The sequence below is a fragment of the Berghia stephanieae genome, chromosome 3, assembly GCF_034508935.2.
Source record: "Berghia stephanieae isolate SIO BIC M18660-M18661 chromosome 3, UCSD_Bste_1.3, whole genome shotgun sequence".
NCBI classification, from domain to species: Eukaryota; Metazoa; Mollusca; class Gastropoda; order Nudibranchia; family Aeolidiidae; genus Berghia; species Berghia stephanieae.
Window position 1 is genome coordinate 16,738,673 of NC_088362.1, and position 25,000 is coordinate 16,763,672.

Sequence of the window (25,000 nt, forward strand, 5' to 3'; positions counted from 1 at the left end):
TTCCCGAAGATGTACAAAAAGGGTTGATTTAATCATTTATGGCAAGAACTCATTGTTGATATTTAAAAATTGACCTTATAAATAAACTTGGCAATATCTCAGTTCAAACCTTTTCACCATCCGACTGATTATGTCATTCATTGTAGTATATTTTTTTAAAATGTACGCCCTTCCTCGCGGCATCGTTAGATGTCTTCTTCGCTTGGCCATTCCATGAAGAAATTTATATAACCCATCAAACAAACGTCTGATGCCAACAGGAATCCCCAATGTTGTCCAAACCTAAAACAACCCGATAATGTGAAAGTCAAACCAGTCTTCAAGCGGCATTTAAAAACAAATCTTTTTCATTCTGCTTTTCGTGATTCTATGTGAACTTCGAACAAGATATGTGATGATTTTGTAGTCGAATGAACTTGTGTGATATAAAAAAAAAAAACAAAAAAAAAAAAAAACGATTGTAAAGCACACATGAGCACTATTTGTGGATACTGGCGCTATTATATCAAATAATAATTATACTAAAAATGGGTAAATCGGGGCAGGTAACTAATCTTGCCCTAAGAAAAAAAAAACAAAGTGCCTGAATCGTGGCTCAAACCCAGGACATTCCGGGTCACAGTGCAATGTCTTAACCACTTGACCACCCCCACCCCCCCACCCGCTCCAAGTATAAATAATATAAACAAAAATATTGTTGTCATGGCAAGATCCGTCCGCCTTTTGGATATCAAACTGTTCCTGCGTTAATATTATGACAATAATGGTTTGTATCAACCTTAACTCGGTAAAGAACTGTGACATTGTCCTATAATATTTGTATACTTCTAATGATTGTAATTGAATGTCTAATTTATATCTTTTTACTCAGGTATTCCATTTGAAAGTGTCTTGAACACAATGTGGAGAGCCTTCGGAATGGCCTTCCAAAGCACACAGGTCTGTTTAAATTGTCCATCCTATGGTCTCTTTGGCTTTTTTTTTCACTGGTTCTTAGCCAAATACGATTTACTTTGGAAATTTAAAATTACATGTTGAGATATTGATCTAATGCAAAGCGATAATAAAATGTAGAATTAAGTGGCAAAAGAATGCTTTGTTTGTTTGTTTGTTTTTTGTTGGGTTTTTTTTTTTGTTTGTTGTTGTTTTGGGGTGGGGGGGGGGGGGGGGGGGGGGGGGGGTTAAATTGTTGTGCTCGTTTTAAAATTCGTTTTTATTTGTTTGCTGGTTTGTTTGTCTGTTTGTTTATATGTTTGTTTTAGTATAATTTGCTTTTGTTTGTTTTGTTTTTTTCTTTTCTTTTTGTGTGTGTGTGTGTGGGGGGGGGGGGGGTTATAGATAACGACAGTTCGTTTATTTCAAAGCATCTCTTTCGAGTTCAAATCTAACAAATTGAGATATTAAGCTCCTTGAATCTTACTTTCATTTAGGTGTGGGGCAACCTCGTGTCGTCAGTAGTTCTTCAGACTTTCAGCTCCAACACATCCACCCCACATCATTCCTACACGTGTGGAGCAGACATGTGTCCGGACACAGATTCCCCACCCCCTGGTAACGCCACTGATGGAGGTTCCAGTGGCGTAACAAGCAAAGAGTACACCTTGATTTCAATCTACATGGGTTTCACTGTCGTAGGGTTACTCTTGACAATATTCTTTTTGAAGCCACTTAAGGTTAGTCTCAGAATAGACAATTCATTTGTAAATAAATCGGGTAATTTTATAGCTCAACGACACGGTCTTTGCTTGGTACCCAAAAGGCACCGAGTTCGACTCTCTGCCACGTTGTGTGGTATTGAGTAAGTCACCTCGACCTAGCTCACGTTGCGACTCTGCACTGCGGCTGACGCCAAGGTTACGCCAGTCTTTCCTTGAAAATGACCATAAAGACAATTTTCCCCTGGGGATAAATAAAGAGAACTTTATTTATTTATCTATTTATTTATCTAATGATTTATTTTATTTATAAGACACTTTATTTGTCAAAACCTTGGAAAAGCTTTTGAGTGCAAACAAAATGCCGACTGTTTTAATATTCCAATAAGAGTATGCTGTATATTAACACTATAATACATTCTATAATATTTACTCGAAGTATATATAAATATATATATATATATATATATATATATATATATATAAACAAAAACCATTAACTACTAGTGCTCAACGTTTTGATAAAACATTTCAAGTATAATTATGATTATTTAACTTCTACAACATTGTTTCAAGCGTTAGCTCTCATCAGGGGAGGGGACGAGTCACTAAATAAATGCAAAGTGACAACTTAATAATATGATAATATTATTGAACTGTTGACTGTGGCAGTATTCTTCGTGCATTTTATCCTTTATATCAAGTCACAAGAGTAATTATATCATTACGATACATAACACTAAATGCCAATTCCTATGCTATTATATTATAAATGTTGTATACTTGTACTATAAAAGAGAAACAATCGTTCTCTGACAGCAAAATGTTATGTACAACAACGTTTAATCTATAGATAGAATGCCCTTGGCTAAGAAGTTCACAACGTTGCCATCCGGAAGTATAACGGACCAACACACAAACTGTGTGTAACCATGAACGTTTATAGTCAGGTTAATATGGTTTAGTGAGTATTACTCATAAACGTGGATGGCAAAAAACAATAACAAAGACCCGAGTGACGTCAACTTCGAACTATCTATACTGGAGTGTAAAATGAGTATATGTTGGGAACAGAGTTGTCTGTGTAAGAAACAATAATTGTAAAAAGCGCCTTAAAGACGCCGTGTTTCGTCTTACATATTGAATGTTGCTCTCTGCTTGAATATGGAGTCTTGTAAAAGCGCATTGGGCTTATTTAGTAGATACTGAATGTGTTATATAAAATCTAACATTTTTCTCTCTATTTTCTCGCAAGGCGCCACCCTAGAAAGCTAAACCTCCCAGCACAAAAGAGTTACTTTTCTCCACTGTCAGATGTCTCTTCACCAACAGCAACATGGTGCTTCTCCTGCCAATTTCTCTTTATTTGGGTGTGGAACAAACCATAATGTTTGCTGAGTTCACCAAAGTGAGTTTTTTGTTGGTACCCCTTGGGGGGGGGGGGAGTTTGAAATTTTAATATATATATATATATATATATATATATATATATATATATATATATATATATATATATATATATAATGTAAATTTTCACTCACATTATATATATTAGCTCTAACCACCATTATCGAGCACTTTCGTACCTACAAGTACCCACCAACACTCATAAATATATATATATATATTATATATATATATATATATATATATATATATATATATATATATATATATATAGGTTTGGATAAACCACTCTTAAAAAGTGTTGTGTTTGAAATGTTTATTCAAAATACTGTCAGTAAAGTCAAATTTACAAGGAAACAAAAGAGTTTTAAAGATTACAATTTTGATGTACTTTTCAGTGGGAAAATCCTTCTAATTATATAAACGGAAGCTTATAATGAACATCTATCTCTAATAGGTCGGGATACAAGAGTGATTATGTTATTCGTTTAGTCGTGTGCCCCATACATGTGGCTTGTTTGAAATGGGTTTAGATTATTATTATCAAAGAATGACATTATCTGGGACATGTGACTGAAAAGATTGGCTATTAGATAAGTGATAATTGCATTTGCCAAATCCAATTACAGTGGAATCCACATATAGGTAACACCCTTAAAGTCAACTCCTGCTTAAAGTAAACACGTCTTGTTGGTCCCAAATTTGGTGTGACGTCATGACTGTTGAAGCCTATTGTTCTTTTCCTCAGAATTACATAAACTGTGAATTAGGAATCGGTTGGATAGGATTCGCAATGCTCTGTTTCGGAGTGACCGACACCATCTTCTCTGCCCTTTCTGGAATTCTGGCCAAATACCTCAAGCGGCCAATCATGTTTTTCGGTGCTACCATGATAAATATTGCTGTGCTGGCCAGTATGCTATTATGGACACCAAAAGCTGGAGAAAAGTATATTTTCTTCCTGTTGCCGATGGCTTGGGGCATTTCTGATGCTATTTGGATGACCATGAGTGCTGGTAACTTCTAACAGTTGAACTCCTCCTCCTCCTCCTCCTCCTCCTCCTCCTCCTCCTCCTCTCCTCCTCCTCCTTCCTCGTTCGCTCTTCTTCTTCTTCTTCTTTCTTCTTCTTCTTCTTCTTCTTCTTCTTCTTCTTTCTTCTTCTTTTCTTCTTCTTTATTATTATTATTATTATTATTATTTATTATCATCATCATCATCATCATCATCATTCATCATCATCATCATCATCATCATTATCATCTCATCATCATCATCATCATCTCATTATATTATTATTATTATATATTATTATTATCATCATCATCATCATCATCATCATCATCATCATCATCATCATCATCATATTATTATTATCATTATTATTATTATTATTATTATCATCATCATCATCATTCATCATCATCATCATCATTATTATTATTATTATTATTATTATTATTATCATCATCATCATCATCATCATCATCATTATTATTATTATTATTATTATTATTATTATTATTATTATTATTATTATTGCTTTCGATCCTCCGGGTTGGACGCTAGTGTATCGAAGAGCATTTCCAAAGATCTAACAGTACCACTTACCCAATCATTGCTGGGTGGAAAGGGGTGGGGGATGGGGGGGGGGGGGGGTCAGAAAACAATCTCGTCGGTGCCTGGAATTGATCTCTTTGCATGTGAAGCAAGTGCTCTACCAACTGAGCTATCGGGACCCCTGTAATAGAGGTGTTATGTCGGGATGAATGCGATTCAATTCAATTTTAATCTTTAACAAGCAGTCATTCGCAGCCATTCGGCCCTGAAACCGGAGTTTATCCCGGTTTCTCTATTGTGAAGCAGACGATATCAAATGCTTGCTGTCCTTTTGATCGGACACAAATCTAGCGCAAAGTACTTTCCGCCAACTCTAACAGCGACCCAATCAACGCTGAGTGGACAGTGGGGTCCATAAAAATCTCAGCTTCACCCGGGATCGATCTCGGTCCCCTTGTGTGTGAAGCAACTGCTATATCAGCAGTCTACGTTATCGGTATCCCCGATTTTAAACTTAACCTTTACATTTTTGGAGTTGAAATAAATATGTTCGTTGAAGAGAGTTATTGTTGTGTCATTAACCTATATTTGACTATATTTCCATTTATTTTTTTACATTTTTGACTTTTAAACGAATTTTTATTGACATAATCTATTCCAACATTATATCTGATCGATGTTGAATGTCACATAATTTGATTTCTTTTTCTTTATATTTTAAGCTCTAGTAAGCTCGGCGTTCCACGACAAACAAGAACCGGCCTTCGCCAATTTACGTATGTTCCAAGCCCTGGGCAGCGCCATTGCTTATACCTACCACCAACACCTCTGTGTCAACGTTAAGCTTTTTATGTGCTTTGGTCTACTGATGTTGAATTTTATCCTCACTACGGTGGTGGAAATCAGAATAAAACGCAAAAAACTTAGATCCTACCATGAGCTGTCGGAATAACCACGATGATAAATAGAAATAAATCAAGCATTTGTTACCTGCCGTCTCAAAACGGTATTATGTCGGGATGAACCAGGTGCTGGAATCTGAATCTGAATCTGAATATGAATCTGAATGTTACTCGAAGTCGACTCAATTTTAAGTATTTGTATTCGAGGGCGGAGAGAATTAGTTGTTGAATGTGACAGCAGCCATTGTTGGTGTTTAGGCTGAAGAATTTTAATAATCTTCGCTAGAATGTTTTTAAATCTGTTGTGTTCATAAATGATTGATTCGGAAAGAGCGTTCCAGTCTTTGGCAGTGCGGGGTGAAAATGAATATTTGAAGATGATTGAATTTGTTGATTGGTGTTTTAGTGTTTTTTGGGTGGGTTTTTCTTTGAATGCGTGAATTTTGTTGTCTGTGTCTTATAGTTGTTCTGGTAAGATTGTCGTCAGTTTGTTTGTACCGGTAATTGATTGAATTTATAGACACAAAAATGAAATTTGGTGTTAATTTCTATTCTGTCGTACTCTGTAAAAACCCATATTATTTTTTAATTTGGCCAGAAAATTCGTCCTTCAAATATCAATCGATTTAAATGACCCTCATCGTGGCAAAAAAAAAAACTCTCAAACCTGGGACTTCGCGAAGTCCCAGGTTTGAGAGGGTTTTTTTAATTGCCAAGATGAGGGTCATTTAAATCGATCGATATTTGAAGGACAAGTTTTCTGGTCAAATTTTTAAATATGGATTTTTCAAGAGTACGGCAGTATTCGATATGGCTCAGAATAAACACAATGACTTACACAGCAAAAAAAAAAAAAAAAAATAAAGGTTCGTTTTTCTTGTCATTTTAGTTATAAATTCACTGTTTTTGGGGTCAGATATATCCCGACATAACACGGTTTTGAGACTGTGGGTCAGATTTTTTTTTCATCTCTTTCAAAAGCCAAGATTTTTTTAAAAAATGCTTTGTCATCTTTCTTTGTTTCGCAGTATTAGCTAATGCTTTTGGTAAAGATCTGAACAAGTGTGTATGAAACAGTGACAGTGCCAGGCAAATGCAGAGGGGAAAAAATACAAGAAAAAACAACAACAAACTTATCCCAAAAAGATAAGTATGCCTCGACTGGATATCGATCTTCAGGGCTAACCCACAACGGAGACTGACCTCGATGACCCGGCACTCACTGTCGTCCTCTGCCATCTTCCGGATGAAGATGTCTGGCACGGACAAAATCCTTCCAGGATGGGCCCAGCTGCACTTACCATGACCTAAGAGTCTGCTCCACAGATGATGTGGAGTGGGTTCGGTGTTGGAGCGACAAGTTATGATGACGGACAAAATACTAAGAATAAAGAGAAGAGCCGCAAGACTTACCCATACCAAGCTCGAAAAAAAAAAAAAGAAAACGGCAGAGGACGTCGGATGCCTGGCATGGGTTGGTCAAGCGGCTCTTCTCTTTATTCTTAGTATTTTGTCCGTGCCCGATGTCTGTATCCGAAGACGTCGGAGTCAGTTTCCAGTGTGGGTTAGCCCTCAGCCTTTCCGATATTGGGGGATTTTTTTCCTTGTTTTTTTTCTCTCGATGCTTTGTGTGGTACTAGATATTTCATACACACTTTTTCAGATCTTTTTCTTACATCAGAGCCTGCTCCTTATTTGTCACTTTAATGCTTTTGGTCAATAAAAAAGTAATAAGCAATTTTGTTTTCTGATTGGCATTAAATGTTTTATATTAATTTTTTTAAAAGTAGTCCTTCAGAGCCATTGACCCATGGAGCCTGAGTTTATCCCGGTTTCTATCTTTGGATAGAGCGTTAGTCTATCGCAAAAGTACTTTCCGCCTAATCTATCAGACCCAGCTACCCAGTCCCTGCTGGGTGGACAAGGGGGTCAGAAAAAATCTCGCCTGCACCCGGGATCGATCTCGGTCCCTATGCTGGTGAAGCGAGTGCTCTACCAACTGAGCTATCCGGACCCCCCTTTTATATTTAGCATAACATATTATTATCATAGCGTGATAAAGGTTGCTCGGGTTATTATTTAAAAAAAACAACCTTTAATACATGTAACTGAAGAAAAAGCAATGTTAAAAAAAATTCCCTATAATATGATTATAACATTTCGAGGATGGTAAAGAGGAGCAATGAAAAATAAAATAATTAACATCTTATTCGTCAAATAAAATACATAGCTCTAGATTTGTATGATGTGGAGCTCTAGATTTGTATGATGTGGAGCTCTAGATTTGTATGATGTGGAGCTCTAGATTTGTATGATGTGGAGCTCTAGATTTGTATGATGTGGAGCTCTAGATTTGTAAGATGTGGAGCTCTAGATTTGTATGATGTGGAGCTCTAGATTTGTATGATGTGGAGATCTAGATTTGTATGATGTGGAGCTCTAGATTTGTAATAATTGGAGCTCCTTATCAATTGCATTTTTTGGAGTGATTTTGAGTCTTTGAATTTGAGTCTTTTTTTTTAAAATGTTTAATCTGTTCAATGCATTGATTTAGAGGCAAGATGATGTTTTAATACAGGATTTCATTTCTACTAATAATATAAATAAAATAAATTGTAAAAATAAAATTCCCTTTAGTTATCCCATAGGGGAAATTGATTTGTCTCGGGAGTCTATTCCAAGAGATGACTGGAATAAGCCAGGCGTCAGCCCCAGTACAACGCTGCAAATTGAGCTAGGGCGCGTTGACTTGCTCAAGGCCACACAGTGCAGCACCATAATGTGGTCGAACTCGGTACCTTTCGGGTACGAAGCAAAGACCGTACCGCTGAGCCACGTTGTCCCTTAAGGTCCTATCATATTTCAGATTTTTCCCCAAAAAAAACCCATTGAGAATCCCAAACCATTCATCGACCCAATGAATCAAATCAAATATTCCTTATTCATTAAATTAATGTTTTATAACTAAATTTATTTAATTGTTTTTTTATTTCATTTTATTTTATTTATTAACCTAAAACCAAAAATTACATTTTCATCTTTCTCTTACCACGATATCATCAGCTCGTCCATTGACTAGGTTGAACAATTCATTTATTAAATTTAATATTATGTGGTTTTAATATAGCGCCTTACTCCGTATATCAACAAGCTCAAAGCGCTTAACAGTAACGTGGCTACTTTCACTCAAACATACAACCACTCAAACATGCAATACGAAACAAAGCAATTTTATAATTCTACAGTGCTACATATTAAAAAGAAACGTTTAAATGTGTTTGTTCCATCGGATTTATTAACATGACACTGATAGTATATAATAATATTACTTTACATATTATTATTTGTTGCCTTAACTCACTCAATCCTAGAGATTTTTGCTACTTTTCAAAATTGGAAAAAAAAAGTATTAAAAATGAACATGCACATAGATATTTTTATTCAACTACCATTAACATATAAAAACTAAAAACATTAGCTTTGATAGTACGCCTATAATTTTGTCTCAGAAAAATGCAATAAATAGGTATGGAGTAAAAGTAACCAGGGTAAACTACGGATATAGTCGGTGTTTGGGTGAGTTAATACGTGTATTGGTTGAATCATGGGAAAAGAGCTTCCAATAAAAAGGCCGGCTTCAACTCCAAACCGGTTACTGCGTAATGTACTTGTAGAACAATAGTCCCACCTGTTTGCTTGAATTAATGAATTGACTGCCCGAAGTGTCTTACTATGATGTAAAGAAAAAAAAAACACACTTGAGCTTTATAGAGAGCAATATCCGCTAAAGTGCTCAAAGCGCTTTACAAAGGGTCCATGACCAACAGCAACACGTAACATGTAGAACGAGACATGACGCTTGTTAGGCGATATTACATTTCTTTTTCGACATAGACAACGGCCAGGTACTCATTTTACACCTAAGTACGGTAAGAGGTGAGTGAAGATTCTTTTCTAAGGACTCAACTATGCGCTGAGGGAAGTTCGAACCCAGGACCTTCCGATCAGAAATCGAGTGTCATACCACAAGAGGACATAGCTGTATATTATTGGTTATAAATGAGATTTTTTTGATAATGGATTACATACTCTTAAAGAATTATGAGAGGTAAGAGAGTGAAAATAAAATTAAATTCCCTTTATTTATCCCCATTGGGGAATTTGTCTTTATGGTCTATTCCAAGGAAAACTGGAATAACCCGGGCGTCAGCCGCAGTGCAGCGCCGCAAAGTGAGATAGGACGAGGTGACTTGCTCAAGGCCACACATCGCGGCAGGTGATCGAACTCAGTACCTTTTTGGTTACGAAGCAAAGACCATACCGCTGAGCCACGCTGTCCCAGAGACAGGACTCTAGGCGAGCAGAAACGGTATAGATAGTATGCGCTTGACTAAGAAGCTCATAACATTGCCATCCGGAAGTATAACGGACCAACACACAAAACTGTGTGTATACATGAACGTTTATAGTCTGGTTAAAACAGTTCAGTGAGCATTACTCATAAACGCCGATGGCAAAAAAAAAAAAAAACAATAACAAAGACCTGAGTGACGTCATCTTCGAACTATCTATAGAATTGAAGTAATACTCTTACTAAATCGCTTGACGATTTTAAAACAAACGCCAACCAAGCTATCGGACAGCGCGTCTCTTCTCAAAATAAACGCATGGGTCAATCCTAGGACGCCGTGTTGTGATAAAGATCTGAACAAGTGTGAATGAAAGGTGCTAGACAAAGCATGAAAGAAAACTAAACATCCAAAAAAAAATCAGTCAACATCGACTGGGGATCGAACCTCAGACCTTCTGATCACCGGTCAGACGTGCTACCATTACACCGTTACCATTTCTTAATTTGATACCGTGTTGTAAAGAGTCGCCCCCATACCAAGTCTAAGATTTTAGTCATTATTTGGGCTCTTGCCCAGTGTCTCCTCTCGCCGCCCTGGGAGCCCATAAAATCTCCTCACTATAGCGAGGATCACTCTCTCATCCCTTACTCTCTCCTTACCAACTGTTTTCAGAATTTTCCCTGAAACATCATAAGACCTTAAATAAAATAGATTCTTCTTCATTCAAACGGACAAGCAACACGTACATTCTATACATATTATTGTTCAGCTAAATAAGCTCTACAACGCAGTGTCAAGTTTTTATAGCTATGGCGAAAACTTTTCTTTAAATTCTGTGATATACAAAAGAAATTAGAATAGTAAAATTGTTGATTTTATCTTAACGAATATGACGATTTTTTAATGGGTGGTAAGGAGAGGGTTAATGGCGCTATCCACCAAGGTTTTACTCCATCTCAGTGTAGATCCAATCATACAGTCTCGTGTTTTGGCAACAGCGTCTAATGTTGCTCACACTACTTTTTTTTATGACGTTCGACCCAATCTGCAAATTCTTTACCGCACTCGTGCACCGTCGCAAACCTGCCCAGAAGCTTTGTCACAACGTCACCGTTCAACTAGATGCTCTGCGGTTTCGGGTTCGTTCCCATATCGGGTACATGTTGGACAGGTGGAAAGTCCCCACTGTTGAGAGATTTTGCCGATAGGAAGGTTCTCGACCGAAGCCGACTCGCTACCACCCAGTGCCTCCTCTTACTGGTGGAGAAGCCTGGCAACGGGCTGGTTACCGGCAAATAGGGTTCAACAGTTGTGACGTCACTTCCCCCGTAATGACGCATAGTATCTTAGTAACTGGTTCTAAACTATCGGAACAATAGCGGACGCCCTTATGAAATACTTCTTCGACGAGCATAAAAGTGTATCCAGAGGAGAAAAACATTATAATATTATAAATCTGATCATGTTTTGACTTTTATACAATCTGATCACATGACATGTGAAAAACTTCTAGCCAGCATGAAGAATAAAAAATACCGATTTTCTTTGTTTAGAACCAAACTGCTCGTTGCTGGGCGGATGTGACATCAAACTATTGAATCCTATTCCAAAACAGACTTAGCGAATGATAGTGGAGGAGGAGGTCAAGAGGTTGAACGCGTCGCTAGAGTCTCTGTGTCGACTGGCCTACTATGACAGAGACAAGTGGAGATCGGCCCTACCAAGGTGCGCATATTTACGGGTGTGGTAACCGAACACAATAATATAATGGACTTGTTTTAACATTGTTGTAACGGACAGTATTTTTCATTGGTTTGATGTAAAACAATGTAAATGTTGCTGCTCGAAGCTTGAAGAAATAAATAACAATGTGAAATTGAATTTAAGCTTCAATTTAATAAACGAAAACATAAAAAGTGGACGTTTCGGCTTTCCCCTTTATCAACGAAACAGGATGAATATGATGATTTTTTTTGGAAGATATTGTCAAGGAAGAGAGATATTTTTTCTGTGGGGCAGGAAATGGCTGAAACTATCGGTCTTCCGGGGAACGAATCCAGCGAACTCGGTAATCCCTGTTTCTACATGCTCCCCAGAATACACAAAATGGAAAATGCCACGGATTCGTTCCCCGGAAGACCGATCGTTTCGGCCATTTCCTATCCCAGAGAAAAAGAATCTCTCTCTTCCTTGACAATATTTTTCCAAAAAAATTGTCAAATTCATCTTGTTTTGTTGATAAAGGGGAAACCCGAAACGTCCACATTATCTGTTTTCGTTTATTAAATTGGAGCTTACATTCAATTTCAATTTACAACAATGAGACCTGTGATTTAATCTACGCGAAAACAACAATCAATATCCACCCTTTCTGCGGGCTTTTTCACTTGACAACACAATTATCTCTGTTCTGTTCAATTATCGTTTTTACACCATTTAGCACAGAGTCTCAAAAATTGCGTGCACTTCAATTAAGAAATCACAAGACCATAATAATTTGGGTCACCAGACCTGCAAATAATTAATAAGTACAGGCCGGGCCCTACCCAAATGGGCGTATGGGCAGCTAGTAAGTTATCGTTAGAATACAATACAATCACTTTTAAAATGTTAACTTATGTTCTATCAAAATGGTAAATTAAAGAAATGGTACAATGATAGCACGTCTGACCGGTAATCAGAAGGTCTGGGGTCGATCCCCAGTCGAGGTAGACTGATTTTTTGGGATGTTTTTTTCTTTTCTTGTATTTTTCTTTCTTGCTTTGTCTGGTAGTCTACCTTTCGTACACACTTGTTCAGATCTTTATCAAAATGGTGTGCATCATTTCTTTGAAGATAATATCAACAGTGTAACTTGGTGCCAATACTTATATTAACCCCAAGACAATCCCTATGTCACCTACCGTTGAAATGATGTCTACAATGATGCGAGTACGAGTTTCTAAAGTATTTAAACCTTTTCTGAGGTCCTATCATATTTCAAATTGTTCAAAAAACATTGAGGATCCCAAACCATTCATTGACCCAACGAATCAAAGGTTCCAATCTAATAAACCACCAATAAATCAAGGTATTCTTAATGAATTTGCTAATGAAACACATTGTCTTTTTTGAAGATGCGGCAGTGAAAATGATCTTACAGACGTAGGCCCGGCCCCGATAGCTCAGTTGGTAGAGCACTCGCCTCACAAGTAAAGGGACCGAGATCGGGTCCTACCGCAAACTCGGGGACCCAAATAATTTTGGGGTTTTGGGAGGGGGGAAATTTTTTTTAAAAGATAATTTTGGGGGTTTGGGAGGGGGGAACCTTTTTTTTTTAAGTCTCTCCCCTCCCAAACCCCATACTAGACCTTTTAAAAAAAAAAAAAAAACTTCCCCCCCCCCCCTCCCACCTCCCAAACCTCCAAAATTATTTGGGTCTCGAATTTTGCGGTAGTACCCCGAGATCGGTCCCGGGGGCAGTTGAGATTTTTCTTCTGATCCCCCTGTCCAATCAGCAATGATTTAGTAGATGGGTCTGTTAGATCTATCTTGTCCGACGAAGAGCACTTTTTGCGATAGACTAGCGTCCTATCTAAAGGGTAGCAAACAATTGATATTGTCCGCTTCACGTTATAGAAACCGGGATAAAAATCCGGCTCCATGGGCCTAATGGCTCTGAAGGGCTACTAGATAGTTTACTTATATTTGATTTAAGGAATTATCATCCTATCGGGAAGCCTCTGTTGCATTTCTAATCACCCGTATCAATTATTTCCACAGTTAGCGGTCTTTCGATGTGGATGCTAATGTCAAATTTTATCTTTGTTTGATTTTTTTCATGTCGCTTCTTCATATGGGGAATCGGATATTCAGGACTCTTTTAAGTTATTTTATGTGAACTCTGTCTAATTTGTGTTCTTTGATTCATGTCAATGCCCATGTTGCGCAGTTGTACATAAACACTAATTTTAAAAGGAATGTGTATATTCCAAAAACACAATTTCTCCAAATTTTCAAATCCATATATCTAATAATATGTTTAGAGCGACTGTCGATATTATTTTGCTTCTTTCTACGTCTTCTCTGTTTCCAATTAGTGATCCTAATCTATTTCCTTCCTTGATAGCAATGCCACATCTGTTTTAGTCAGCACATTAATTTGTACAGACGTGCTTTAACACTCTCCTTAACAACCATGGAAAAATGGTCGCATTCGTTACGATGCAACCGACAATTTTCTCATTCTGATTTCTCTTGTATATCACAAAATGTAAAGACATGCTTTGATTACAGCTATAAATACTAGAAATACTGTGTTGTAGACATCAGTTTGTTGAACTCTGTAAAGAACATTCTTTATAGAATGCACTTGTTACTTTTTTGTTGGATTACGAAAAGTCTATTTTTGTGTCGAGTGGATGTCAATTTTTGGGAGAAGTTCTAAAAATAGCTGGTGAGGAGAGAGTTAAACTTAAGCGTTTATGAAGCGTAATATCCACTAAATATGCTCAAAGCGCATAACAAAGGGTCCCTGACCAACAGCAACACGTGACATGTAGAACGAGACATGACACCTGTTAGGCGATATTACATTTTTCCCCCGACAAAGAAAATGCTGTTAACGACCAGGAACACATTTTACACCTGAGTACGGTGAAAGACTGTGAGTAAAGAGACTTTTCTAACGACTCAACGTATGCGCCGTTCAGGGCGGGTCTCGAACCCTGGACCTTCCGTCCGAAGGCGAATGTCACCACGGATAACGTATCTTTTTCACCAAAATTATTGTTTTTATCCTATATTATAATGACGATACAGAGTGATTAAAACCGCCCAATAGAGGTAATCATATTTATTTTTTTTTTAGAAAAGACTCCAACCGCCTCTTAAGCGCTTTGCCGCTTCGATATAATATAGCGCTGATGTCTCATTATTATTATTATTATTATTATTATTATTATTATTTATTATTATATTATTATTATTATTATTATTATTATTATTATTATTATTATTATTATTATTATATATATTATTATTATTATTATTATTATTATTATTATTATTATTATTATTATTATTATTATTATTATTATTATTATTATTATTATTATTATTATTATTATTATTATTATTATTATTATTATTATTATTATATTATTATTATTATTATTATTATTATTATTATTATTATTATTATTATTATTATTATTATTATTATTATAGCCGCAAGTAAGAGGTGTTTCTGTTAAAGTTTCCAAGAAGTTTTACAGAAACACACAAAAAAATAATTGTGAAATGTTATCTCCAGCTGCAGTGGCCGAAGCAGAAAAATGGAAAGCATACACTTATATAGGGATAGGAATTGCCTTAGGTATTTGGTACCATTCGTTTTACATGGGCGAACATGAAGAGAGGCCAGAGTTCATTCCATATGATCACTTACGACTCAGAGCAAGAGTAAGTCATTTTTTTCTTCGTCGTCATCTCCTCCTCCCCCCCCCCCCCTTCCTTTCATAATCGTAATCATCATCATCATCATCATCATCATCATCATCATCATCAGCAGCAGCAGCAGCATCATCATCATCATCATCATCATCATCTTCTTCTTCTCCTCCTCCTCCTCCTCCTCCTCCTCCTCCTCCTCCTCCTTCTTCTTCTTCTTCTTCTTCTTCTTCTTCTTCTTCCTCCTCCTCCTCTTCTTCTTCATCATCACCATCATCATCACCATTATCATTTTCCTCATCATTTCTAGCCGTTTCTATTTCATGAATTATAAATTTCCCGGATAAATGAGAAGAGAACATTAAAAATAATCTTCGCGGTAATTGGCTCAAATTCTCTGGAAAAGCACGTATATAAAATTTGGTAAAAAAAAAATCAAACTTAAAATAAAAATAATAAAATAATAAAATTGAGCTTTTATATAGCGCAATATCCACTAAACGTGCTCAAAGCGCTTTACAGGGGGTCCCTAGTCAACATCAACATTTAACATGAAGGACGGGACATGACGCCTTTTAGGCGATATTACAATTTTTTTCGGACAGAGTCAACGCTGTTAACGGCCAGGTACTCATTTTATACATGAGTACGGTGAGAGAATGTGAGTAGAGCGCCTTCTCCAAGGACTCAAATATGCGCCGAGCGAGGCACCCAGGAACCTTCCGATCCAAAAGCGAGTGTCATACCATTAGACCACATAGCCGCACGATCGATCGATTTAAATGACCCTCACCCTGGCAAAAATTCTCAAACCTGGGATCTCGCGAGGTGTCTTTCCAGAGTACGACAGTCGACTAAAAGTGACGACATGTGACAATTTTGATTTCCTGCTGCGATTTAAATAGTATGTGCCAATGACGATGTTCCAGTTTTCTGGGGGGGGGGGGGGGGGGGTAAGTCTTGAGGCCAAAGATAAAGAACTGAATAAGTGTGTATGAAAGGTGCCAGACAAGAGCAAGAAAGAAAAATGCAAGAAAAAAACCATCCCAAATAATCAGTCGACCTCCACTTCTTGCTTTGTCTGGCACCTTTTATACACACTCGTTCAGTACTTTATCTTACACCGGTGCCTGCTCCTTAATTTCTTAACTTGATGCCAAACCATGTGAATTGAATCACATGACTATGTATTGTATAATTTATGAATTTATTTAACTTTGGGAGTGTTTACCAACAAAAATTAAATCTTTGCTATGGTTTCTATGTAACCAACTGTGTCGTTTGGCAAAAATACCGTCACTAAGAGTACAAAGGTATTAAAATGCCACAACGTTTTAAATGTGTTTTATGAAAGTAGCTGTCCTACCCGGTTTTTTTTTTTGGTAGATTGTACGGACGCTTAATACCAGTCTTTTGTATATGACCCAAGTATTAAACAAAGTTCTTTAGAAGAGAACTACAAGACTTTTTGCCCTGTTTGGGACGAAGAAGGGGATAGGAGACAGGATAATGGAGAGAGAAAATACTTGACTATAATTCGAGTGCTCAGCATTTGAGCCTTCGGTTCCCTCAATTTCGGTCCTACTAATTGCGGTCCGGAGCCGTCTGGCGGCCTAGGAGAGCCGTCCGGAGGTCATCTAATGCATTCTCAAGCCATTCGGAGTCCCTCAGACCTGTACGAACCTTTCCAGAAGTCGTCCGCCTTCCGAAAGCTCCTCGTTCTGCGCCGGACGGCTCCGGACGGCAATTCGTAGGACCCCTCAATTTTGATATACTAATATCTCTCTCTCTCTCTCTCTCTCTCTCTCTCTCTCTCTCTCTCTCTCTCTCTCTCTCTCTCTCTCTCTCTCTCTCTCTCTCTCTCTCTCTCTCTCTCTCTCTCTTTTTACCATTTTTCCACTCTAGCCGTTTCCATGGGGAGATGGACAACACAGTCTCTTTCACAGTCCATATTGGAATGCTTTACCTGATGGCTACGAGGAAGAAGAGGAGACGGAAGAGGATGAGGATGAGTAGACTGAATGCAACGTGTTATTATTTGTTGGCGGTCATGTTGTCTAACTTGTTTGGTTCGTTAAAAGCATCATGAGTTTAGTTGGTCAATGACGACGTGTACTTACTTTGCGGGTCTGATAACTCATATTATTGTTGTGGGCCCGTTGTTGTAATGGAAATATTCCCAAACCAATGTAAAATATCGCCCATTACAAAATTATTAAATCAAGCCCATAATTGCGTTCGGTTATCAGACCTGCAAATAAGTCAACTTAGGTCAATGACAAAGTATGAATTTTTAGAAAATATCATGTTTGCATGCTTTAAAATAATGTGTATAGTTTATTTCAATCCCTTCTTCTGTGTTATTGTTTAATGGGGAGCACTGTCAGTGCCATATTAGATTTTCTTCAAAATAAAGGAATAATTTAAGTTTACAAAAATGGTTTCTTTTCACGTTATTTATTTTAAAGTATTTTTACATTGAAAAATATTATACATTTCAAGTATCTCGTGTGCGGCGGCTTGTTGATAGACTCAATCACTTAGAGAATGAATGATGCAATACATTTTCCTGTTTTGGAATTTCTGAAAGAAATATTATAAAAGCAAGTTATTTGATTCGGTATTTGGATGAATTAATAATGATCACCAATCAATTCTAAATAGATTAATCTTCAATATATGTTTATATACTTATAAATAAATAACAAAATAAATCTATTTGATTTTGTTTTGTTTTGTTTTGTTTTTTGTTTTCTTTGTTTTTGTTTTTTTTTTATTTACATCGAGGGTTTTTGTGTTTTGTTTTGTTTTTGTGTGTGTGTTTTGTTTTTTTTTTGGGGGGGGGGGAGGGGTGTTTTTTGTGTGTGCGCTATTTGTTGTTGTTGTTGTTGGATTTTTAGAGGGGAGGTTCTTTTCTTTTCTTTTTGTTTGTTTTGTTTTTTGTTGTTATATTTTTGTGTTTGTTTTTTTTTTGCTTTTGTTTGTCTTTAATGTTTTGTTTTGTTGGAGGTTTTTTGGTTAGTGCTGTGCTTTTTTGTTTGTTTGTTGTTGTTGTATTTTTTTTTAAAATTATTTCTGTTTTGTCTTGTTTTGGGTTTGTTATGTTTTTAGCAACGCCTTGATTAAAAGCCTCAAAGTTAATTAATTTTAGTCCCTTTCCTATCGAAGCGGCCCTTTCATTCATTGGGCCCTTAGTCCGCCAGCTCCTGGTAGCGTTTTAACTTTTTATTTCTCTGGTCTCGAAGTTCAAAGAAGCTGGTGATGACGAGAGACACAAGCAGCAGCCCAAGACACAAAGACAACTTGACATCCACGCACAGGTGTTTGTGGTACTTGTACGCAATGTTCTGTCCAGTTACCTGGAACATTCTCAAACTGGCAAATGCTGACTCCTTTTGGTCTGTGAATACGGAGCTAAACAAGACTGGGGAAAAACAAACAATTGAGATTAATGTATAAGGATGTAACGCTGTTAAAAGCTGGCTCCTTTTTGGTCTGTGAATACGGAGCTAAACAAGACTGGGGAAAGACAAACAATTGAGATTAATGTATAAGGATGTAACGCTGTTAAAAGCTGGCTCCTTTTTGGTCTGTGAATACGGAGCTAAACAAGACTGGGGAAAGACAAACAATTGAGATTAATGTATAAGGATGCAACGCTGTTAACTCTCTCCTTGCCGGACATTTTCAGAATTTTGCCCAAAACGTCACACCCAACTAACACAAAAATACATTTTTTATCACTCAAACACAATAGCGGTACGTTCGTGCGATAAATAATTTCTTTAGCAAAACATGCTCTACAACACAGTGTTCATTTTCTTTAAATTGTCTGATATACAAGAGAAATTTGATTAAGGAAAATGTTGGTTGTATCGTAACAAATGTGACGATTTTCCTATAGTTGGTAAGGAGAGGGTTACTTACTTACTTACTTATCCGAACCAGCGACCACCTGAGCTCTAGCCCTTCGGTCTTGTGCCATGACGTAGAAGTTAGATGTCTTTTGTAGTTGTTCCAGGTGACTATAAAGTGTGTTACTGATGCTTGGATTTGGTGGGAGGAATGTGCATCTCAGGTCTTCAAGAGGTTGACATTCAAGCAAGTGGTGTGTTACTGTTTCATTGGGGTGTTGACATAGGGGGCAGGAAGGGGATGTGTCTTTTGTAATTTTGCTTAAATGGTTGTTGAGCGGTATGTGTTGTGTTCTTAGTTGAAAGATGATGCTTTGCTGGTGTCTTCTGAGCTTATTTAGGCAATCAGTCTTTACAGGAGTGGTCATATGGGAAAACATACATCTACCCGTGGTGCTCATTGCCCAACTGTTCATCCATTCTTCTCTCTTATTTGTTTTGATTATTTGTTTCGCTGTGTCTAAGGATACTGGAATTGATGGTTGTAAAAGTGTTGATCCGAGTCTGGCTAGTCTGTCTGCATTGTCATTTCCTGGTATATTTGAATGTCCCGGTATCCACTGGAGAGATAAGTCTACTCTGTGTGTTGTAAGGAATTCATCTAGTTGAGATCTTAAACTATTGAACGTTGAGGAGAGTTTATCTAAATCGAGAGCTTGGAGAACCGATTTGGAGTCTGTGAAGATGACAGTGTTTTGAAGTTTTGAAGGGTTTAGCTGGAAAACAGAAGAGAGGTGTCGCAGTGAGGCTTCTAGTGCAACTGCCTCTGCCTCGTAGTTTGAGCAGGAGCTTCCGCAAGAATTGTGGATTTTATCACAGGCTTTATCTGGGTATTCTACGACAAACCCATACCCAGCATTTTTAGTTCCTTTGTGGGCAGATCCATCTGTGTAAACATGTATCCAGTTGTCTGGGTATTCTTGTATTGTCTTCATTGCTAATGTTTGTATATCTGATTTGTTTTTATTTCTTGTTGTTTCTTCTATGAGGTTAGTCTTTATTTTTGGAAGTTTTAGTTCGGCGTATGGAGGTTTTTGACTGATTAAAATAGATTTTTCTCTGTTTTCTGGGAGTCTGTGTCTTTCATTCAAGTTGTTAGCAATGTGTAGCAGGGATTTTTGTTTTAATCTTGTTCTTGGTTTCCATTTCTCTGCCAGAATTCTGTTTGGATGGTTTTCCTCTTTTCGTTTGTATCTTTCAACCATTTCAAGCACTGCTGATTCTCTGCGAAGTCCAAGTGGTTCCACATTAGTATGTATTTCACATGCTGCTGTGGGTGTCGATCTCAGGGCACCGGAGATGAAGCGAAGGGCTTGGTTTTGTACTCTGTCCAAGGTTTTGTGTGTGTTTTTACAACCTACGTTTTGGAGGGCTAAATTGTAGTCCATGACGGAACGCACATAGCCTAAATAGAGTTGTCGAAGCGAGTTTTTGTCTGCTCCCCAATTAGTACTGGCTAGTCGTTTTAGTAACTGGAGTCTCTTTGTGGCTTTGATTTTTACATTCTGAGTGTGTTTGTTCAGAGATAGTTGTCTGTCTAACTGTATGCCCAAATATGTGGGGTTTTCTTCTTTCGTGAGTCGATGGCCTTGGATGGAGAGTGTTATTTCTTTCTTGGAAACAGGATGACTCTTAGTAAATATAGAGTAGACTGTTTTATTGCAATTAACTTTTAATTTCCATTTATCACAGAAGGTGTTTAAGCTTTCTAAATCTTCATTTATTCTAATGGAGGCTATTGGTAGGTGCTTCGTAGTATATAAGGAGAGGGTTAAAAGCTGGCTCCTTTTTGGTCTGTAAACACGGAGCTACACACGACTGGGGAAAGACCAACAATAGGACTTAACAGTCTGATATCACGTCCGCTCAGCAACGAGCAGCTTGGTTCTAAACAAAGAAAATCGGTTCTTTTTATTCTTCATGGCTAGAACTTTTTCACATGTCATGTGATCAGAATGTATAAAAGTCAAAACATGATCAGATTTACAATGTTTTTCTCCTCTGGATACACTTTTATGCTCGTCCGAGAGGTATTTCATAAGGGCGTCCGCCATTGTTCTGATAGTTTAGAACCAGTTACTAAGTTACTATACGTCATTACGAGGGAAGTGACGTCACGACTGTTGAAGAAGATTAATGTATAAGGAGGTAACGCTGGAAAAGGTTCTTCAGAGCCATTAGGCCCATTGAGCGAAGTTTATCTCGGTTCCTATATCGTGAAACGGACAATGGCAATCGCTTGCTAGCTTTTCAAGGGACGCTAATCTCTCGCAAAGTACTTTCCACCAGATCTAACAGACACAGCGATCCAATCACTATTGGGGTGGACAGTGGGATCAGAATAAAAAATGTCGACTGCATCCGGAATCGATTTCTGTCCATTTACGTGTGAAGTGTGTGCTTTATCAACTAAGCTAACGGGACCCCCACCGTGACTGTAAAGATCAATAATTTTCTAAAAGCTAAGTTCATTTATAACCCACCGCCTCAAACCAGCGAAAAGTCAGAATGACCCAGATGTCAAAAAGTGATTTTAAAGGCAAAATGAACAAAAATGGGAGATAACAAAAAAAATCGAACATTTATATAGAGCAATATCCACGGAACGTTTTAAAAGCTCTTTTAAAAAGGTCCAAAACCAACAGCAACACTTAACATATAGGACGAGAAATGACGCCAGTTAGGCGATATTACAATTTTCTCCTACAGAAAAAACGCTGTTAACCTCCAGATATTCATTTTACACTTGAGTACGGTAAGAGAATGCGAGTAAAAGGCCTTTGCGAAAGATTAAACCATGTGGCATTCAGAGCGGGACTAGAACCCAAGACCTCTCCCCCCGATCCGAAGGCATGTGTCATGTATCCATTGCACTCTCTAAGATCTTTAGTTTCGTATTTTTTACTTAAAATTCTATAAGTACATAATATTGCACATCTATTAACTAAAAAAATCTTTTTCGACTTAATTTATTCACGAAACTTACCCGCACTTTGGGTTAACCAGACCGCCTCAGATATCCCCCAAATAAACGGAATTAGAAAGAACACCATTTTCTCCGACGATCTTGGCGTCCATAGAAACAAGACGATCAGTATAATAAGGTTGAGAGCGGCGGCCAAGATGAACTGCATAGGACGACTGATATACTTGCTCACGGTACCAGAGGCCATGGAAAACACAGCACCAGAAAATCCGAAACAAAGGATGGGGAAAGCAAACCATCCAAAGCCTAACTCACAGAGGACAAAGTACTGGAGAAAGAAAAGTTTCAAAGTTTTCAAAGTTTATTCAATCTTAGGCTTTCGCCAATAAATCACACAATTTGATGACAACATTCATGAAAGTGGGGGGGGGGGGGGGGGTGTGTGGTAAATGGAACCAAAAAAAAATAAAATAAAATAAACTGATTCCATTAATAACCACACAAAAATACAACAATCGTAATACCACCAATACGTACAGTAATAATAAATAATAATAATAATAATAATAATAATAATAATAATAATAATAATAATAATGATATAGATAATGAATGAGATGATGATGATGATAATATAGATGATGATAGATAGATAAAATATAATAAAAAATAAAAAAGAAGAAGAAAGAAGAAGAAGAAGAAGAAGAAGAAGAAGAAGAAGAAGAAGAAGAAGAAGAAGAAGAAGAAGAAGAAGAAGAAGAAGAAAGAAGAAGAAGAAGAAAGAAGAAGAAGAAGAAGAAAGAAGAAGAAGAAGAAGAGAAGAAGAAAGAAGAAGAAGAAGAAGAAGAAGAAGAAGAAGAAGAAGAAGAAGAAGAAGAAGAAGAAGAAGAAGAAGAAGAAGAAGAAGAAAAAGAAGAAAAAGAAGAAGAAAAAGAAGAAGAAGAAGAAGAAAAAGAATGTTTATATTTTAGGGTGTGGGGTAGAATAATATATATATTAAACCAATTGATAAAAATCTTGTCATTGTTTCAGATTTATTCCGTGTTATTATATTGGCTTCGAGATATTATAATATCTGTCCTAGCTTCATGGATGTCATAATCATTTTTGTAACGTATTGTGTCAGTACATGACATATTCAGTCGAAAGGTGAAAATATTGGATATGCATTTTTTTTTTTTTTTTTTTTTGCATTATATGCTCCCCAGAGCATTAAAAATTTTATTTGAATTAAATCGGGTAATTTTTTAAAATGAAATTATGGTCAGATGTGGGGGAAAGGTATCCAGCAACTTTTCTCAAATTTCATACTTTGTCAACTTGACTTGCTGTAAAATACATTCAGAAGTGAAATTTAAGCTTTAATATTTCTAAAAGATGTACAAAAAGGGTTGAATTAATCATTTATGACAAGAACTTATTTTTGATAAAAATTGACCTTCTACCTAAACTTGGCAATATTTCAGTTAAAATCGTTTCACCATCCGACTGATTATGTCATTCACTGTAATAATATTTCAACATTATAAAAATCCGTGTTTTGACATTTTAACTGGAGAGAATAAACCATAACAAAACTGTCATGTTAAACCGGACATGTCATTCCTCATTGTTTATTCTCGAGGTTTACTATTTGCTAATAGTTTGTGAACTTTTGTTGTATTATTACACGCTGCCTTTCCGTTTAAAGGAAAAACAAACAATAAAATACGGTGCTAATATTAAATTATTTCAAATTTCATTGACAATGATGAAGATTTTTATTGTTACAATCAATGCACAGAATTTATACACATATTCAAATCACAGTTTACGTCACTTCTTATTGAGTGCAAAACGATTGTCAGTTGTTTGTTTGTTTGTTTTTTTTTTTTTGTTTTTTTTTTTTGGGGGGGGGGGGATGTAGTCTAACCATTTTTTATTTACTTGCACGACAACCATTCATTAGCAACATTTGCAGAAGCAGCAACGACAGAAAAAAAAAACAGAAAGAAGAGAAAACAGCAGCAGCAGCAGCAACAACAACAACTACTACTACTTCTACTACCACTACTACTACTACTACTACTACTACTACTACTACTACTACTACTACTACTACTACTACTACTACTACTACTACTACTACTACTACTATAACTACTACTACCACTACTACTACGACAACTGCAACAGCAACAGCAGCGAATCAACAGGGGGAAAAAGTTACAAGATTTTCTAAGGCACAAACTTCTAAGATGCAGATACACAAGCAACCATGCAAACTGTATTTCGAATACCGAAAATACGAAAATATTACTGTATTCTGTAAACGAGTCTACTTAAAGTTAAAGTTGCGTGAATTCTGATATGCTCTTTACATAGATAAAAAAAAACGGACAAAACAAAACAAAAGCTTACAATTATATTGGAATGATACAATAATCTCTCTCTCTCTCTCTCTCTCTCTCTCTCTCTCTCTCTCTCTCTCTCTCTCTCTCTCTCTCTCTCTCTCTCTCTCTCTCCCTATAATATATATTATATCTTGGGGGCGATATTTTCGAATAGATAAGGCATTGCATCCCAGATCGGACCAGGTTTTGGCATCTCTGTTTTATTTATTTTTTTATTTTTTTCTTGAATTAGCTGAAGCCGGATTATTTAGGTCTTTCTCGAGAAAGACATTGACGATAAATTTCCTTTTGAATACGAATAAGTCATTTATTATTGTCTTATCTATGCTTCTTTTATCTACTGTTAAATTTATTTAATCAACTCAACTCACTTTGGTGAATTCTGCTAGTAAGACAGTTTGCTGCACCCCCGTGTACATACACAACGGGATAAGAAGCAGCATGTCCTTGTTTAGGAACTGAA

The 25,000-nt window shown here is 36.8% G+C and overlaps 3 protein-coding genes across 6 annotated transcripts in view; 2 read left to right on the forward strand and 1 right to left on the reverse strand.

Annotated features, from left to right (window-relative positions):
• The window catches only part of LOC144969163 (protein unc-93 homolog A-like), a 9,819-nt gene extending 3,660 nt beyond the window's left edge, over positions 1 to 6,159 (forward strand). The window contains exons 4-8 of the mRNA XM_078908271.1: positions 872 to 939; positions 1,431 to 1,673; positions 2,923 to 3,063; positions 3,811 to 4,078; positions 5,343 to 6,159. Coding sequence (XP_078764397.1) covers positions 872 to 939; positions 1,431 to 1,673; positions 2,923 to 3,063; positions 3,811 to 4,078; positions 5,343 to 5,572 — 950 coding nt within the window. The 3' untranslated portion in view covers positions 5,573 to 6,159. The remainder of the gene's footprint in view (positions 1 to 871; positions 940 to 1,430; positions 1,674 to 2,922; positions 3,064 to 3,810; positions 4,079 to 5,342) is intronic.
• Positions 6,160 to 12,761: 6,602 nt separating this feature from the next.
• LOC144967233 (cytochrome c oxidase subunit 6A1, mitochondrial-like) lies at positions 12,762 to 17,913 on the forward strand. Its single transcript, XM_078904184.1, has 3 exons — positions 12,762 to 12,944; positions 15,168 to 15,316; positions 17,210 to 17,913. The coding sequence occupies exons 1-3, from the start codon at positions 12,767 to 12,769 to the stop codon at positions 17,318 to 17,320; spliced, it is 438 nt and encodes a 145-aa protein (XP_078760310.1). The 5' UTR covers positions 12,762 to 12,766; the 3' UTR covers positions 17,321 to 17,913.
• Positions 17,914 to 18,255: 342 nt separating this feature from the next.
• Positions 18,256 to 25,000, reverse strand: part of LOC144967232 (protein unc-93 homolog A-like) — a 17,843-nt gene continuing 11,098 nt past the window's right edge. For 3 of the 4 annotated variants that reach the window (XM_078904180.1, XM_078904181.1, XM_078904183.1), the window contains 3 exons: positions 24,909 to 25,000; positions 22,205 to 22,472; positions 18,256 to 18,728 (listed from right to left, as the gene is read on the reverse strand). The exon at positions 24,909 to 25,000 is cut by the window's right edge and continues 61 nt beyond it. In XM_078904180.1, the coding sequence (XP_078760306.1) occupies positions 18,496 to 18,728; positions 22,205 to 22,472; positions 24,909 to 25,000 (593 nt within the window). In that variant the 3' untranslated portion in view covers positions 18,256 to 18,495. The remainder of the gene's footprint in view (positions 18,729 to 22,204; positions 22,473 to 24,908) is intronic. The other variant, XM_078904182.1, reaches the window with a different exon arrangement.